The 14,985-nt window shown below is 38.8% G+C and overlaps 1 protein-coding gene across 1 annotated transcript in view; it reads left to right on the plus strand.

Moving 5' to 3' along the window:
- LAMA4 (laminin subunit alpha 4) overlaps positions 1 to 9,407 on the plus strand; it is a gene marked incomplete at its 5' end in the record, with an annotated part of 102,967 nt that extends 93,560 nt beyond the window's left edge. The window contains 7 exons of the mRNA XM_082305418.1: positions 283 to 472; positions 1,338 to 1,493; positions 2,307 to 2,466; positions 3,489 to 3,619; positions 6,077 to 6,170; positions 7,168 to 7,287; positions 8,754 to 9,407. Of these exons, the coding sequence (XP_082161544.1) occupies positions 283 to 472; positions 1,338 to 1,493; positions 2,307 to 2,466; positions 3,489 to 3,619; positions 6,077 to 6,170; positions 7,168 to 7,287; positions 8,754 to 8,899 (997 nt within the window). The 3' untranslated portion in view covers positions 8,900 to 9,407. The remainder of the gene's footprint in view (positions 1 to 282; positions 473 to 1,337; positions 1,494 to 2,306; positions 2,467 to 3,488; positions 3,620 to 6,076; positions 6,171 to 7,167; positions 7,288 to 8,753) is intronic.
- Between the last annotated feature and the right edge of the window lie 5,578 nt (positions 9,408 to 14,985).

Genomic DNA, 14,985 nt, shown 5'->3' on the forward strand with positions numbered 1-14,985 from the left:
CTATTCTATGATTCTATACTGTCAGTTATTGGTGGTCTGTACTGATTTTATTCACTCCAGGAATTTTAATTTTTGAAAACAAGTTCCTTGCAAGACAACTTCTTCTCCAACTTTGACTTCTACTCCAAAAACCAGTATGGAATGTTTCTCAAAAACACCACTTCCATAAAGGAGATGTATATTCCTTTGGATGAGAGGAAAATCTCAGTCTTCCTCTGCCTGCAGTTTGATTTAAGTCAATTATATCTGCTCTAATTTTAATATTGTGTTTTTATCTGCCAGAGCTCAGTTCTCTATCAGTCTGAAAACTCACTCATCTCATGGAATGATTTTCTATGTCTCGGATCAAAAAGAGACCAACTTCATGGCACTTTTCGTTGCTCATGGCCGACTCATTTTTATGTTTAATGCTGGCCATCAGAAGATACGGATCAAGAGCCAAGAGAAATACAATGATGGCCTTTGGCACAATGTAAGTAAAATGAAGCAATCATTATGATGGCACATGCTATCAAGGCTGCAGTAGATGCTGCTGATGTGACAGCTCAGGGAGTTTTCATTCATGTGTTCATAACCACACCTATATGTTGAGAAACTTCTGCCAATATTTTTAAATCTTTGATGCGGCATTTTATCAACTCATTAACAAGGGACAGGACAATGAGTCAGCTATAAAAATTCAGCAATTCCCAACACTAACAGCTGAACAGAAGTGACAGAAACAAGCAGAACAGTGAGGTAATTAAGAGTTAAGTTAGCTAGGAAAGGAAGGACTAGGATAATTCTGTTCAGCGAATTTCTTTGAAGTGCCTAAGCAGGGAGCACGGCTGTCTTAGGGTCCCTCTGTAGTCTATAAAAATAAAAAGACAATGTTAGGAGTCAAGGTGAATTTCCCTCTGAAGGTACCTCTCTCTCCTCACTGACTACAGAGGAAGTCTATTGTTACTAAGCTCCTAACTTGGGCACTTAAGCGTTTAAAGCAGGCTGGATGAATACAGACCATAAAGCCTGTGAAGACCATGAAAATGTTAACAGTGATAGCACTGTAGCAACGAATCATATATGCAAATATAAGATGGGCAGATCTCAGTAGGCTTTGTGACACCTTGATTACCTCTGCCTTGTACACCAAAATGTAAGAAAGACAGCAGTTTTACTATCTAGACTTTCCATAAATGTGAAAAAAGAGGGTTGTCCAGCAAGATTATTGGCAGTTAATAAAATAGGTTTGTGGAGTACCACTCACAAGCTTTTCTTCTCAAACTTCTTACCTTCTTCCACTGCACTTTCCTCAACAGATGAAAGTAATCTTCCAAATTGTTTTCCTCCCTTTCTAGGTGATATTTATTAGAGGCAAAAATATTGGTCGCTTGATAATTGATGGTCTCCGAGTACTGGAAGAACCTTTCATCGGTATTGCTGATACCTGGCAAGTCACTGAACCACTCTATATAGGGGGTGTAGCTCCAGGAAAAGCTGTAAAAAATATCCAGGTAAAGCAAACACTCATTACATCATCCCATACCTCTATGTACAGCTAATGCAAAAGCTGACTGTAGGGGTGAGTTCAGGCAAAAGCATATTATGAGCATGCTGAGGAGCACACAGCTCAGTTCAAGTGGATAGCAAAGCTCCCACAGGGCTGCACTGGCAGTAGCTGAGCTAGACTTCCATAGACTTGCAGCAGCAACTGGAAAGCCAGTGGTCTCTGAGGAACAGAGAAATCCTAGTGACATCCAAGCTTAGAGGAGACACATAAAGTTAGGTAAGATCAGTTCCACCCTAAGGTCTGAGATACAGATGAGTTTCACAGATATTTGTTGTCTTAGTATCTCTTAAGACAGTACCTAGAAGTCAGGATTCTTCAGTCTTGGATACTGAAGTATATGGCAAGGAGTGTTAAACAAAAAATGAACATAACCAAGTGTCCCTCAAGGTAATCTTTAGTGTTATGTGCCTAACAAATAGATACACGACCCAGAAAAAGTAGACCCCTGTCTTGCCTTGAGGGTATGATAGATGTAAAATGCTGCCTTGCTCTAGTTGTGCTTTGTTTCTCATGGTTCAGTACAGATTGTTTGAGAAACAATACAAGCTGGAGTTACCTTCAAGTCATCAGAGAGACATGAGAGGCTATGAAAAGCATCTGTCCTGCTTCTCTTCTCTGGAAATTGTTTTTTAATTAAAAACTGATGCACCAGACAACCACAGCCTTACAGCTCATAAACAAGTACAAACAGGGACAGAAAAGTTTATTTCCTTCCACAAGCAGTTTATCTACTAATCATGCTTTTTTCCCCCCTCAGATTAACTCTGTCTACAGTTTTAGTGGTTGTCTCAGCAATTTACAGCTCAATGGAAGATCAATTACTTCAGCTTCGCAGACATTTAGTGTAACGCCTTGCTTTGAAGGCCCATCAGAAGCAGGAACATACTTTTCATCAGAAGGAGGATATGTCGTCCTTGGTAATACACTACTAAACAAATGTATCCCATAATAAGACTATAGTATTCACTGTGCTTCAGAATGGCGTATTTCACTAAAGGATGTGGTAATTTCTGAGGCTGTGAGCTGTAAGGATTATTAGATACAGATCATTATTGTGGTAAGCAGCTGATGTTGACAGGTCACAATATCTCCATGAAACTTAACAAGTCGTTACAAAAATACATCTGTATGTATTTCAAATAATTAGAATAATTTCACAAGGGAGCAGATTATATGGTAAAAATTATTGCAGACATATAGAAGTCAATGTGGCTAAGACCAAGTATACCAGGAAATGGTCATCCCTTAGTTTTTTAATTAATAAAACAACATGTAATTCAAAAATCCTAAGGAAAGGCTTTCTGCGTGTCTTAATAATGAACAGCATGACAGAACACATCTTTTCTGTCATTTAGGCCTGCTGTGTTCCAGGAAGTGTTTTATGAGGGTTTTTTGGTCACATACATAGGCTCTGATCTGAACAGGAAAGGAAACTGCACAACCCCACTCACTGGCAACACCAAGAAGAATTAGACAGTGTTTCTAATTTGCTCCCTGGCCTGCCACCAGATTGAAAAAGGGGGTTTCTTCTACTGAATCATCAAAGCTCAAGTGAACTCCCACGCACTGTATGCTGAATGTCTAGCAAATTGCACAATAAGAAACTGCCAAAAAATACAGATAATTTACTTTCTGCTGTCCATTTCATTGCTAAGAAATATTTTTTTAAAAAATACATTTTTTAAAATAATGATAAAAATAAAGAAACTATTATTAGTACTTCAAGCAAACATAATCAAAACAAAAGTTGAAATGGGTCATTGACAGCACACCATGCCATCTCTTAAAGTATGTGTACTGGCATATGTTCCAGTAGTTTTAAAGACAGAACAAATAAGTTCTACCCTGGGGCTTTGAACTTCCCTTTTGACTTTGAGTAGATGTACAATTTTCATCACTAACTCAATACAAAAAGAATGCTATTCTTTTTCCCTCACAGATGAATCCTTCAGTTTAGGCCTGAAATTTGAAGTTGTTTTTGAAATACGTCCCCGAAGCAGCTCAGGAATTCTACTGCACGGTCACAGCGTGAATGGAGAGTACTTGAACATGCATATGAGAAATGGACAGGTAAAATGAAGGTCACATTTCCTCCACCGATTTGACTGGTTCCTCTCCTACCTACTTCGGCTCTGCTATATGCAGCTTTTGTCTTACAAATTTACCATTAATTGATTCTTATTTCTCTCTTAAATATATTAACTGCTTAGATTAGGCAACCCAGACACCTAAGACAAAATCAGATCACTTTACTGATACCAACTATAAATATTTAATGAGCAGTTGGAAAGAAGCAAGAGCACTGACTCTTCAGTGCTGCTCTTTCATCCACACATTAAAAATGTATAACAGTTACAAGTAAGGTAACTGTTGATGAATTTTTATTTCTTGTTCATTAGAAGAGAAGTCTGAGTTGTGCTCAGTCTCTTCTTGCTTTAACATATATGTGTGTGATGGGGAGAGAGGGAAAGGGAAAGTTCTGATTGTCTGTTGATCTGGTTTCTAGAGCCTCTGGATTTTTGTAAGGCTGTCAGCTGAATGAGAGAGGTTTGAAATGAACTTACCACATAGTTGTTGCTGTTGCTATTTTTTTATTATGTTCATCGCTAAAATCTGGATCCCATCATGCTACAAATTGCACGCATACAGTAATAAGTTGCAGTCTAAGTGGACAAAACAAGCAAAGGTTTAGAGCAGGGGAAATTTTTTTTTTTTCTCTTTTTGCAGAAAAGAAACTCAGGGCATAGTCAAGAGACTAAGCAGTGTGGATATTCTTTAACCGCTGCAATGCACTACCCAGTATCTGTCAACCAAAGTGGAAGAGTATTTAAGTGAGGCTGGCTGTACCTCATTTAGAAATGCAACACCTGAGGAAACATGCTGTCACCTCTCTTACAAGAACAGGAACCTACTGTAGAGTGACTGAGTGGACAGTTTAACACGGTGATTCATCCTGTCCTAAAGCAGATGTCTAATACAGACATCTATCATTCAGAGAATCTATTTTTCTGTATTGAGTATAGAGAGAAAAACAGGTGCTTCAGTTAGCCACCTAACTTTTGACAGCTGATTAGGTAAGATAAACCCTATTCTTACAGCTGTAGCCAGTCCTCGGTGAATTAACAAAGAAATTCTTAAAGCACTGCTGTGTGTCATGCCACACTTAAAGGTTGCAGCTGTATACAACTGGTCCAGTCTAGTACTTCTTATGTAAAGATCTGATGGAAGGTTTGCACATCCAGAAACTTGTCTGGTTTTTCAACTGTATCAGCTGGTCTAACAAAAGATACTGCCTCACTTACTGCTTCAAACTTCAACTCCTGTATAACATATATGCAATTTATAAACAAAATTCACCCTGGAAAAGCAGCTCTTCCCTGCTTGTCACTGCAACAGGTATGCCAGCTACCTTCTGAGTAAGCATCTGTGTTTTTTATCATTAACTATCTTCTCTCTTTGAATGCATTACCAAAGACTGTTTTGTGAAGACATTTTTGCTGGACAAATAAGAACAATCAGCACCTTTAATTCATTTTTTTAGATGTATGCATCTCTCTCTATCAGTACAGCTTGTCTGGGTGATTTATTAAGGAGTCACTTTCTGCCATGATTCTGTATTTGCTTTAATCACTCCTATATATTTTGTCAAAGGGTGGATAAAAGAGAACATGAGGATCACTTCATTTTTGTTTGCTGGTGCCCTTGTGGAAAAAAAAAAAAAGTTTTAAAATTTCTTAGTTACAACTATATTGAAACAGAGATCCTCTAAAATTAAATATAAGTTGTTTCCTTGCAACATTTTTCAGTCAACAAGGTGTCAGCATTATCAGGGACAACTTAGACATTTGAAAAGCCTGAGTGGCTGGACTCAGTGTTCGGAGTTCTCCAGCAATCACCACTGGGAATCTTGTGCTCTGAACAGGGACATGTCACTGCTCTGCCACTGCTGTAACATTTCCACATAACTAAAGCAGAGGTGCAAAATTCAGAAGTAGGTTCACTTTCTAGCTCTGCCAGAGATTTGCTGGTAAGCTTAAACAAGTAACTTAAAAGTTATTCTTAAGTTCCCTATCTATTCCTTTCCTACATCTTGTCTGTTTCTTTATACTTGGGTTTTTCGTGACTGTTTTCCTCATTAAGTGGCTAGCAAGATGCCAAAACATCATCTGATGCCTCTAAACACTAATTTACCACACAGGAAATTATAGAGTAGCAGTACTAGAAATTTTGAGTTAAATTAGCTGTTATTTTTTAATCTTTTTTTGACCTTTTCCTTGAGTTCAAATAAGAAATGTTGCAGAACTATTGAATCTAAAAAAAAAAAAAAACACACCACCTAAATCTGTGAATTAAAAAGGTGCTTTGTTCTAAAGAATTTCATGAAATCATGTTTTTCCTTCATTTAAATCATGTTTTTCCTTCACTTACATACTAGTCATGTTTAGAGTGAGGAATACAGCATTATTGCAACAGAGGGAAAAAGAACATGAGGGCGTTTACAGTGACAACTACATTATTTTCCTCCAGGTTACTGTGAAACTGAATAATGGAATCAGGGATTTTTCAACTTCAGTGACACTGAAACAGAGTCTCTGCGATGGCAGGTGGCACCGAATTGCAGGTCAGTAAAACATGATCATCCCCTAAGTGAGGTGACAGAGCCCAGTTCTCCCTCCCCAGATATTCATCTCCATGGGCTAGTGCACTGGGAATGGGGTCATATTTTCAGCTCTTCCTTTTCACCTGTCAAGACACAAGTTTGTGTGAAAGACACAGTCATATTCATCCCTCAGATATAGGAACTGTAGAGGTTCCTGGGAGGACAAGCACAAGTTCCTACGAAGAACAAGCAAAGATGGAAACTCCCTGTTCAAAGAACACAAGACAGCCTAGCTGAAATACTGGCAACCTTTCCTACATCGTCTACCAGATGATATTCTTCTTTTCCCAATTAGAGGTTAAATAAGTTGGTAGAATATAGTAGGCACAAGTATATGCTGCCCTTAAAGATCAAATAACAGGAAAGATCTGGGGAGCCCCTGCCTCACACACAGAGATGTCTACAGTCAGGATTTTGCCTCTGTACCAGCCAGCCTTCTTTCCTGGGTTTGAAAGTCAAAAGGTACTTCTAAAACTCAGGTACTTTGAACTCCCTTACCTTCCTGTCTAGATGCTCACTTGGGATGTCTCCCAGCGTCACATCCAGAAGAGATCTGAGTGTGCACCCTTTCCGCATACATTCTGGTTTCCTTCTGAAGGAAACCCAGGCACACAAGCAAGGAGGAAACCTCACTGCATACTAGTACACCCCCTATTTAGAATGACTTGGCAAACAGTTTTTCTAAGCCAGACACCGTTGTGTGCTCATACCCTGCAGCCTAGACACAACTGCCAGCAACCAAGAGCCCCACTCAAAAGCATCCTTGCTCCCACACTGTATCTTCCATTGGCTCTGCTCTATGCCAGAATCTGCCCACATAGTGTCACTGATGGCTCACAGCCCATCTAGCAAACACTAAATGAAACTACTCAGATCAAACAGATAACTCCTGTCTGTTGTAGAAAACTCTCATGCTACTTCTTACAATCTCCTTGATCCCTGTTCCTTCTCCTTTCAGTTATTAGAGATGCTAATGTGGTGCAGCTGGATGTAGACTCTGAAGTCAACCATGTAGTGGGGCCACTAAATCCAAAGGCAACTGACCACAGGGAGCCAGTGTTTATTGGAGGTGTACCAGGTAAGTTTTTGGCAGCTTTGTGGTACATTGTTCTCAAATTTCGATACCGTTTCCAGAGAAAGCATAGAGACTTAGTTTTCATTTCAAAAAAGAACAAAACATATCTCATGTGAACAACCTGGTAAAATTCAAAGGCTCGAGCTGATCAGAAATGTTCTGCCTCAAGTTTTCAAAGACAAAAGTGCTGCTTCATTGAAATTACAACATTCACAGTTGCTGGAGGGTCAGGTATGGACTCAGCAGAGAAGTCAGCTAGCTAGAAAAAAAATCGATTTTTTTCCACTTTACTTTCCAGTATGGGCTTACTGTTCTTTTTAAGAAGTGATTGATTTATTTATTTATGGGATTGGAAACTCACTGTCCCTGTAACTGGAGTCTCAAAGTTTTGTTGCTGGTAGGCTTCTTTCCTCTTCTTCAAGCAATGGCATCTTTGAACACAAGACAAAACTTGAAGATTCTTTTTCTGACTAGTGATTTCTCTTGCACAGATGTCTGCTAATGTGAATTTGTGACTCACAGACCATCTGTGTAGTGTGGGCCAAGATTACTACATTTACTTCCCTTATTCAACAGACAGAGCCACTCTGTTGGGGTTCATATACAAACTGTAATCAACACTATGTGATTCAATTTCTAAGTCATCTCCTGTACATTTCTCACTGAAAACATGCAGCATTGTTTCTCTGTGCCTTGCATGTCAATCATGAACAGCTCCAACTACAAAATTTATTATATTGCTTATCTTGGATTAGTGGCTTGAGTGTGTGATGTTCTCATCCATCCCACACTACCAGGAGGAAAAATGAGCCTAAAGGGAATAATAAAATCTATGTGCAGATGCCTGTTCACTCTTTAAATCCAAACTGGAATTTTATTAGGACAGAACTCTTCCCAGAGAGGTAATATAAAGTGGTAATTGCAAAAGCTGTTCTGCTTCATAATAGAGCCTTCTATTTCTACATTCATTTTAGAATGCTAAAGCAATGCCATACATTGGCTCTACAATGCTATTATCACCCTGGCACAGGAAAATCTTACAATGAACTTCACGACAACAAACAAGATATAATACTAACTAATACCATGTACATATAGAAAACTAAATGCAAACTAACAAATCAGACACAGATGACAATACATGTAATGTTAAAAGAAATTACAAACACACGCTGGGACTCATCTACTCTGTCACTTAAAAGAAAATGCAGTTGTCAAAAAATGCAAGATTGGGCCTCTATTGATTATGTAGTATCAAGAGTTTTACATAAATGTAGATAACTCCCCAAACCTAGTCTAATGGCCTCTAGGACACTGGTAGTAGGCCGGATATTTTAAAAGACCCACAGAAGATTCAGCAGAGCTGCAGTTAGTAACAAATAGAAAAGATTCTGCCACCAAAGTGATTATTTTGGTCATCATGAACTCTAATTTTTTTTTTTTTTTTTTTTTAAATTTGCTTCTTCCAGAGTCTCTACTAACATCTAGCCTGACTACACGCAACTCCTTCATTGGCTGCATTCGTAACTTTATGATTGATGAAAAACCTGTGAGTTTTAGTAAAGCAGCTTTGGTTAGTGGTGCCGTAAGCATCAACACATGTCCAGCAGCCTGATAGTGCACTGCATCAATCCTCTAAAGTTCCTTAGACCACAGAAAGAAAAACAGAACAGTAGAAACCACGTTCATCAAGAGAAGAATGAAAATATCAAGGATCCATCTACAGAAAACAGTATGTTTAAGGGTCACTTCTAATGTTTATGTGCAAACTAAAATCACTGAAGAATAAAGGGCTGTTGCTTCTGCACTTCTCTTACTATACCACAAGAGTGAGCTTTACCATTTCTTATAGTGTATGTGTGGCCAGCCTGTTACATGAAAATGTGAGATTATAAAAGAAATGAAAATTATATTAAATATGTTACTTTCAAGATAGATCCTCTACATCATTTCATTCCATACCTTAGGTCACCCTTTGTTTCACAGGAAAAGATCTGCTAATGCACATTAAAGAATAAAGCTAGATAATAGACTTACATCGCAAATAACTGTGTTCAAGGACTTTTTTTGTTTGTTTTCCATTCAACTCATTTATATATTCCTGAATTAAAATGGGAGGCAGAGAGCATACCAATTATGTAAGCTTACAAACAATGAAAAACTAAAATTTTTATTCCACTTCTAGACTTCACGGATATGTTCTAGCACAATGTGAAGATAGGATGTAAATCTTTTAAGACAGACACTTTATATAAGTGATCACTTACCTAAACTAGGTAATTTTAGAGCAATACTTGCCTTACATAGGAAGGGAAAGAAGAGAGGAAATTCAAAATGTCAGGTTTTTTTCTCTAAATTTTTAAATGCACTCACATACAAACACAGCACTAAATCCACAATCTGATTGTGATCTCATTTGCACCAATATAACACAAGTAAACACAAAGCAGAGAAAGCAGAATCATAGTCATGGTTTCACGCAAATCCCTCTTTAAATCAAATCATCGCTTCCTTGTGAGACTGCTGCAGGACTTCAGTTTGCAGCAGTAATCCTCAAACTAGGAACATGTTCCTGTGGAATGTATCCCGGAAGATAGGCTGCTGCAGAGGAACTGGGGGTGAAATAGGAAGATGTAAACAGAAGGCAAAGGGCCGCAAATCTGAGCTATGTTGAAACCATAGAAGGTAGATGGAAGTTAATACTAGGCTTTAGCTCACAGTAGGCTTGAACATCAAACAGACACAAGTCACTTGCAAAACTTAATCTCTTCAGTGATAATCTACAAGGCATCAAAGCCATTTAGGTTTCGTTTCTTTAAAGAATAAACTACTGTTGACAGAAAGTTTTATGATTGCTGGGCACATTATTGTTGGAACCAACTGAAAGTATGACCAGCTGCAAAGCAGGAAAGGACAACATCCTCCAGACTATAAATTAATAGGAACTCATCTGGAAAACACACAAGTGACAACTGGAATCCGAAGATCTTGAATCTATAGACAGCTGGAGGAACCACCAGAATAAGACACATGTGTCAGCACTAAGCAGTAGCTTCCCTACTATTGTCTCAGTAGGAAAAGGGTTTTGACAGACTGAAGTGGCCTTGGCTCACTCTGGGTAAAGAGCTGCAAGCTGTGGAGAGACTGGCACAGGGACTCTCTGGCAGCTGGGATCCCATTACCACCTCTCCACTTGTCTCTAGAGTCCAGTGTTGGGTGGTGAGTGGATGAGAGAAGATAGCGTGGCTCCAGCAGCCACTGCTGCTCCTTCCACCAGCCTTGCAAGCTCTGCTCATGCTGTCAGCCCAATGCCTGTTCTGCCTTCTCCTGGACATATCTCCCATCTTGTTCCCTGCAACTCTCAGGCAATATGCTCCCAGGACTGATGCTCTTCCCAACCACATAGGGAGGCCCCCTACTTCTGGGAGTGGTATAGAGCTCCCTCTTTTCCTAACTGCATAGCCCACTGTTCACAGTTCAGAGGCAATCAGGAAGAGTACCCCTCTGCAGTCTCCCTGAATCAAGCACATCATGGCTCCCCAAATCCAGTTGCCTTCAAATGTCATCTTTGTCTCAGATACCAAAACCAGTATGCCAGCTCAACTCTTTCCTGCTCCCAGCTACTACCCAGTCTCTGAACAGAAAACATGTAGGGCTTTTGGTTTGGGAATTTTTTTATTATTGGGGGTGAGGAGGAATGTCCTCAGATCAATGAGCTGGGTTCCCAGTGGGTACCAGAGGCCATGCATGGTGTCAGGGCTGTGCAGCTGGAAGCAGGGGTAAAAAAGGAAGTCTCTCTCCTTCCAGCGGCAGCGAGTTGTCAGATTGGCTCAATCAATCTCATGACACTGCAACTTGAGCTAACCTTCCTCAGGCCCTGGTCTCCAGGACCCCATTGCTGGAGAGAAAAGAACAGTGGATTCCCTGCTTAGATAGGTTCGTTACAAGGATTACTGAAATTCCTTTCAAGGTTGTCTGCAGCTGCTAAGCAGAGATAGCTAGGAATAGCATATGCTTGTGCCACCTAAGAGCATCACAGTTTAGTGAATGCTGGTATTAAGCGTAGCATTGTACATTAACTGGTACACACATACTCAGAACGTTTTTCCATCTTACACCTATTTCAAACTAAAGCATATTTTCTCATATCCACATCTAAGCTCTGTGAATAAACAATATTTTCCTTAGACATTTTTGCTGCAATGAGATTTGTTTTTGTTCAGCAGATTTACATTTAAGAATGACTTTTCTGATTAATCAGTCCTTCGCATACTTTATATATGGAAAACTAAAAATACCGTAAAACAGTACGTGAATAAAAAACACATTAAAATTCATAAACTGCTACCATTCAATTTACTTCTCTTTACTATATCACCAGCTAATCAAACACAGCAGTATTTGTGGAGGATATATCTTCCTCAATTCTCCTTTCTAGGCCTCTGCAGGTTTTCCCTCTGCAGAACAGGATTTCCAAAGAAAAATACTATAAACCAGAGGATACTTGCAGACTTGGGAGAGAGCAAAGAATAATGCAAATTTCCCTGCCCCCAACATCCATATGTACCTTGAAATTACCATTCCAAATGCACCAGAGAAAGTCTGCATGTGATGCATTACATTACAAACACTTCTGCATTCATTTCAAAGCTCCTGGTGTATAAGAGAAGGCAACTACCTAAGCAGAAATCTTCCCAGAATTCAATTTGTCTTCTGTATCTATCTTAAAATTTATAGCTCCAAAGTATAAAACCCTTCATCTACAAAGATTTGGCAAAAAAACTCCAAGTTCTGAGGTACACTGTCAGATTGTCCATTAGCATTTTCAATATTAATATAACTATCTCAATTCTCCAGAAAGCCTAGAAATAAAAATGAGCACTGACCCTAAGGAGATTATACCTTTTCTCTGCTACCTTCAAGGTTTTAATAAGTGTTGTTATAGCCATTATCTAAATCAGGGCTACAACTACACTGTTATTATATCATGGAATATTGTGAAATTTGACATTTGCATGGCTATATAAGAATCCAATTTTAAATTGAAATATTCGACAAACTGCTTCAAAATAGAGTATTGAATTAGGATCTCCGGCTCCTTTATCTCTCATTTTTGAAGACCTGTAGAGATCTCCCATAGTTAAAGGGCCTTATCAACCTTTCCTCCTCCTCAAGGATCAAGAGTATGGACAATAGCTTGAAAAGGAAAATGAAAGATGAAAGGTTACAAGTCTGACATTAACTCCTCAAAAGCCAGCCATTCTAAGTAAAAAAAAAATAAAGCCCAAACCTTCATATGTGAACTAAGGCCTAATATAAATAAAAGAATAACATTAGTTCAAATTCCAGTGTATTCTCCCTACAGCAACATGTGGCCTAAATAGTCAAATGACTGTCATTAAAAAGATGCTGAAAGCATAGCACATATATTTAAGTTGTGATGTACATTTGGCTCTTCTTGTGGTTGGGATTTAAGGGTTACTCACAGATTCATAGTGGTCAATGTCAACTCATTTCCTCTCAATAACACAGTAAGTTATTCCTAAAATTCAATTATTCAATTCATGTTCCAAATCTGTGGAATGCTATTACTGTATAACATCAACAACAAAAACTTACTGAGAAAATAAGGGTAAGAAACACACATTAGCATAAGACTGTTGATTAAATAATTAACATAGACAAAAAGTCTCTCAGGGGACCTGACTAGATTCATGCATTTATATTATGGTAGATGAAGTACAGCTTCATCTACAAAGAAACAGAAAGTCAGTGTGTGATTGTTTCTTTCACATAGTTGAGCTGCCTGTTTCATTAAACCTCTGATCACATGCATCAAGCCAAACTGGTTATTACACATCCACTTCCTGCCCTTGGACCTCCTCTGGAAGCTAAAAAATATTCCCACATGAATATGAAACTCAATTGCATCTCTGATTCACAGTGTTTCCAAGCTCAGTGAGAATAATCATTTCACATTTGCCATCACAGACCTCTTAATAGCACATTGGAAGCCAAAGTACAGGGTTTCTTGCTGCAATCTCATGTTCAATGGAGCGAATCCCATTAAGCCGAATCTTGATGGGACATAGAACACAAAAACTACAGCTAACCGAAAGAACAAGGAGAAAGCGTAGCTAACTACACAAGAAGAAAGCAAGCCAGATACAGTAATATTAAGAGATTTCTGTAGAGTTTAAATCAAGCTTTAGAACACTTACAAGCAATGTTGTACTGCTTTCAGCCTAAGGAAGGCCAAAAAGACACATGAAGGGAAGTCTTTAAGGACATGACAGTATACAAGTATAGAAACAGTTTCACATCTAGGAGCTAGAACAGACCACGGCCTACAGGTTCGGACCAGTTCAGGAAACTACAGGGAACAAAATTAAGCTATACATTACATCTAGTCTGTCCAGAGAGAGATGAGAAGGTCTAGCTACTTTCCTGATTAATATTCCTGTAGTTTTACACTGGTGACTAGTTTACAAAAGAAGTGTTTGAGGCAGTATTACTCTATTCACGCTAAACTTTCCACTTGCCTATAACACGGAAGCCATTGGTCCTTTGCAACTTCAAACGTGAAACTTCAGCAAGCTTGGGCCACTCATTATTTTTGCTTAAGAACAATACGGATTTCCAGTAGACAGATTGATTCTTCTCTTTCAATTAAGTTTTAAAAAATTAGTCTTGATATGTATTTCTTATATATATTTTTGTATTTGCTGCGATACATAGTTAATCTTTCCAGGAAAGACTTTTAAAATAGTCATTTAGTATAACTTTATTTTCCTGGGGACTTATAATTGATATCTACAGGATGCTAGGTCATGTCCAGGAGTCAGCGCTATGGTTTCTCCAGAGCAAATAAAGGATTAAGACACACTGAACTTCAGATTTCTATTAAGAATTTCATTTAGCAAATTTTGCTTGCACACCAGCACTAGAAATAATATATTTGGAAAAAGCGTATTTTGTTGGATAGATTTAGCCATAAAACCTAATGAACTGGGTTGCCTGGAAGTACTTTTGTTCTCCCACAGGAAGCAGAAATGCCACCCGTGTTGCATGAGAGCTTTCTGCAAACAACTGCTGTGCGTATCAGATGTCCTTTACATCATTTTGCAGCATAGCTATGCTGTGGACCAGTCTTACCATTCTGAGACAACAGCATCTCTACATTTCTCGTCTCTCATTTTTAGTCCCAAAGTTGCTATGATCAACACATAGGCAAAAGCACCTGCTAATTGCACTGTGGACAATTACTGGCACAAGAAATATGAAACAGAGCTTAAAGGAAAGCATAATTTGCAAGCCTGATGGGACAGTACATCATGACAGCATTTCCACATGACCATTTAATTTTTATTTTCATATCATTTGGCACATTTCACACCATCGCTCTGAATAATGTCTTCGGGGAAAATAAAATCTCTCTTATCACACATTTTTAGCCATAAAAGGTAATGAACTGTATTGTATGGAAATATTTCTGTTCTCCCATAGAAAGACTCCATTTTAGGTCTTTCCCGTGTCTCCTGTATTTGGGCTTTAGGAGAGGCCTGTAGACCCTGACAGGTTCACCCTCAAGACTACACCGAGTTTCTCGGTACCTCACCATGTCCACTATTCCCGTACTGCCAAACAGGCGAGCAGACACCTTGCTACTCCCTCAGCTGCTCTCAGTGCACGCTTATTCTT

Source organism: Platalea leucorodia (assembly GCF_965183815.1).
Source record: "Platalea leucorodia genome assembly, chromosome: 3".
Lineage (NCBI taxonomy): Eukaryota > Metazoa > Chordata > Aves > Pelecaniformes > Threskiornithidae > Platalea > Platalea leucorodia.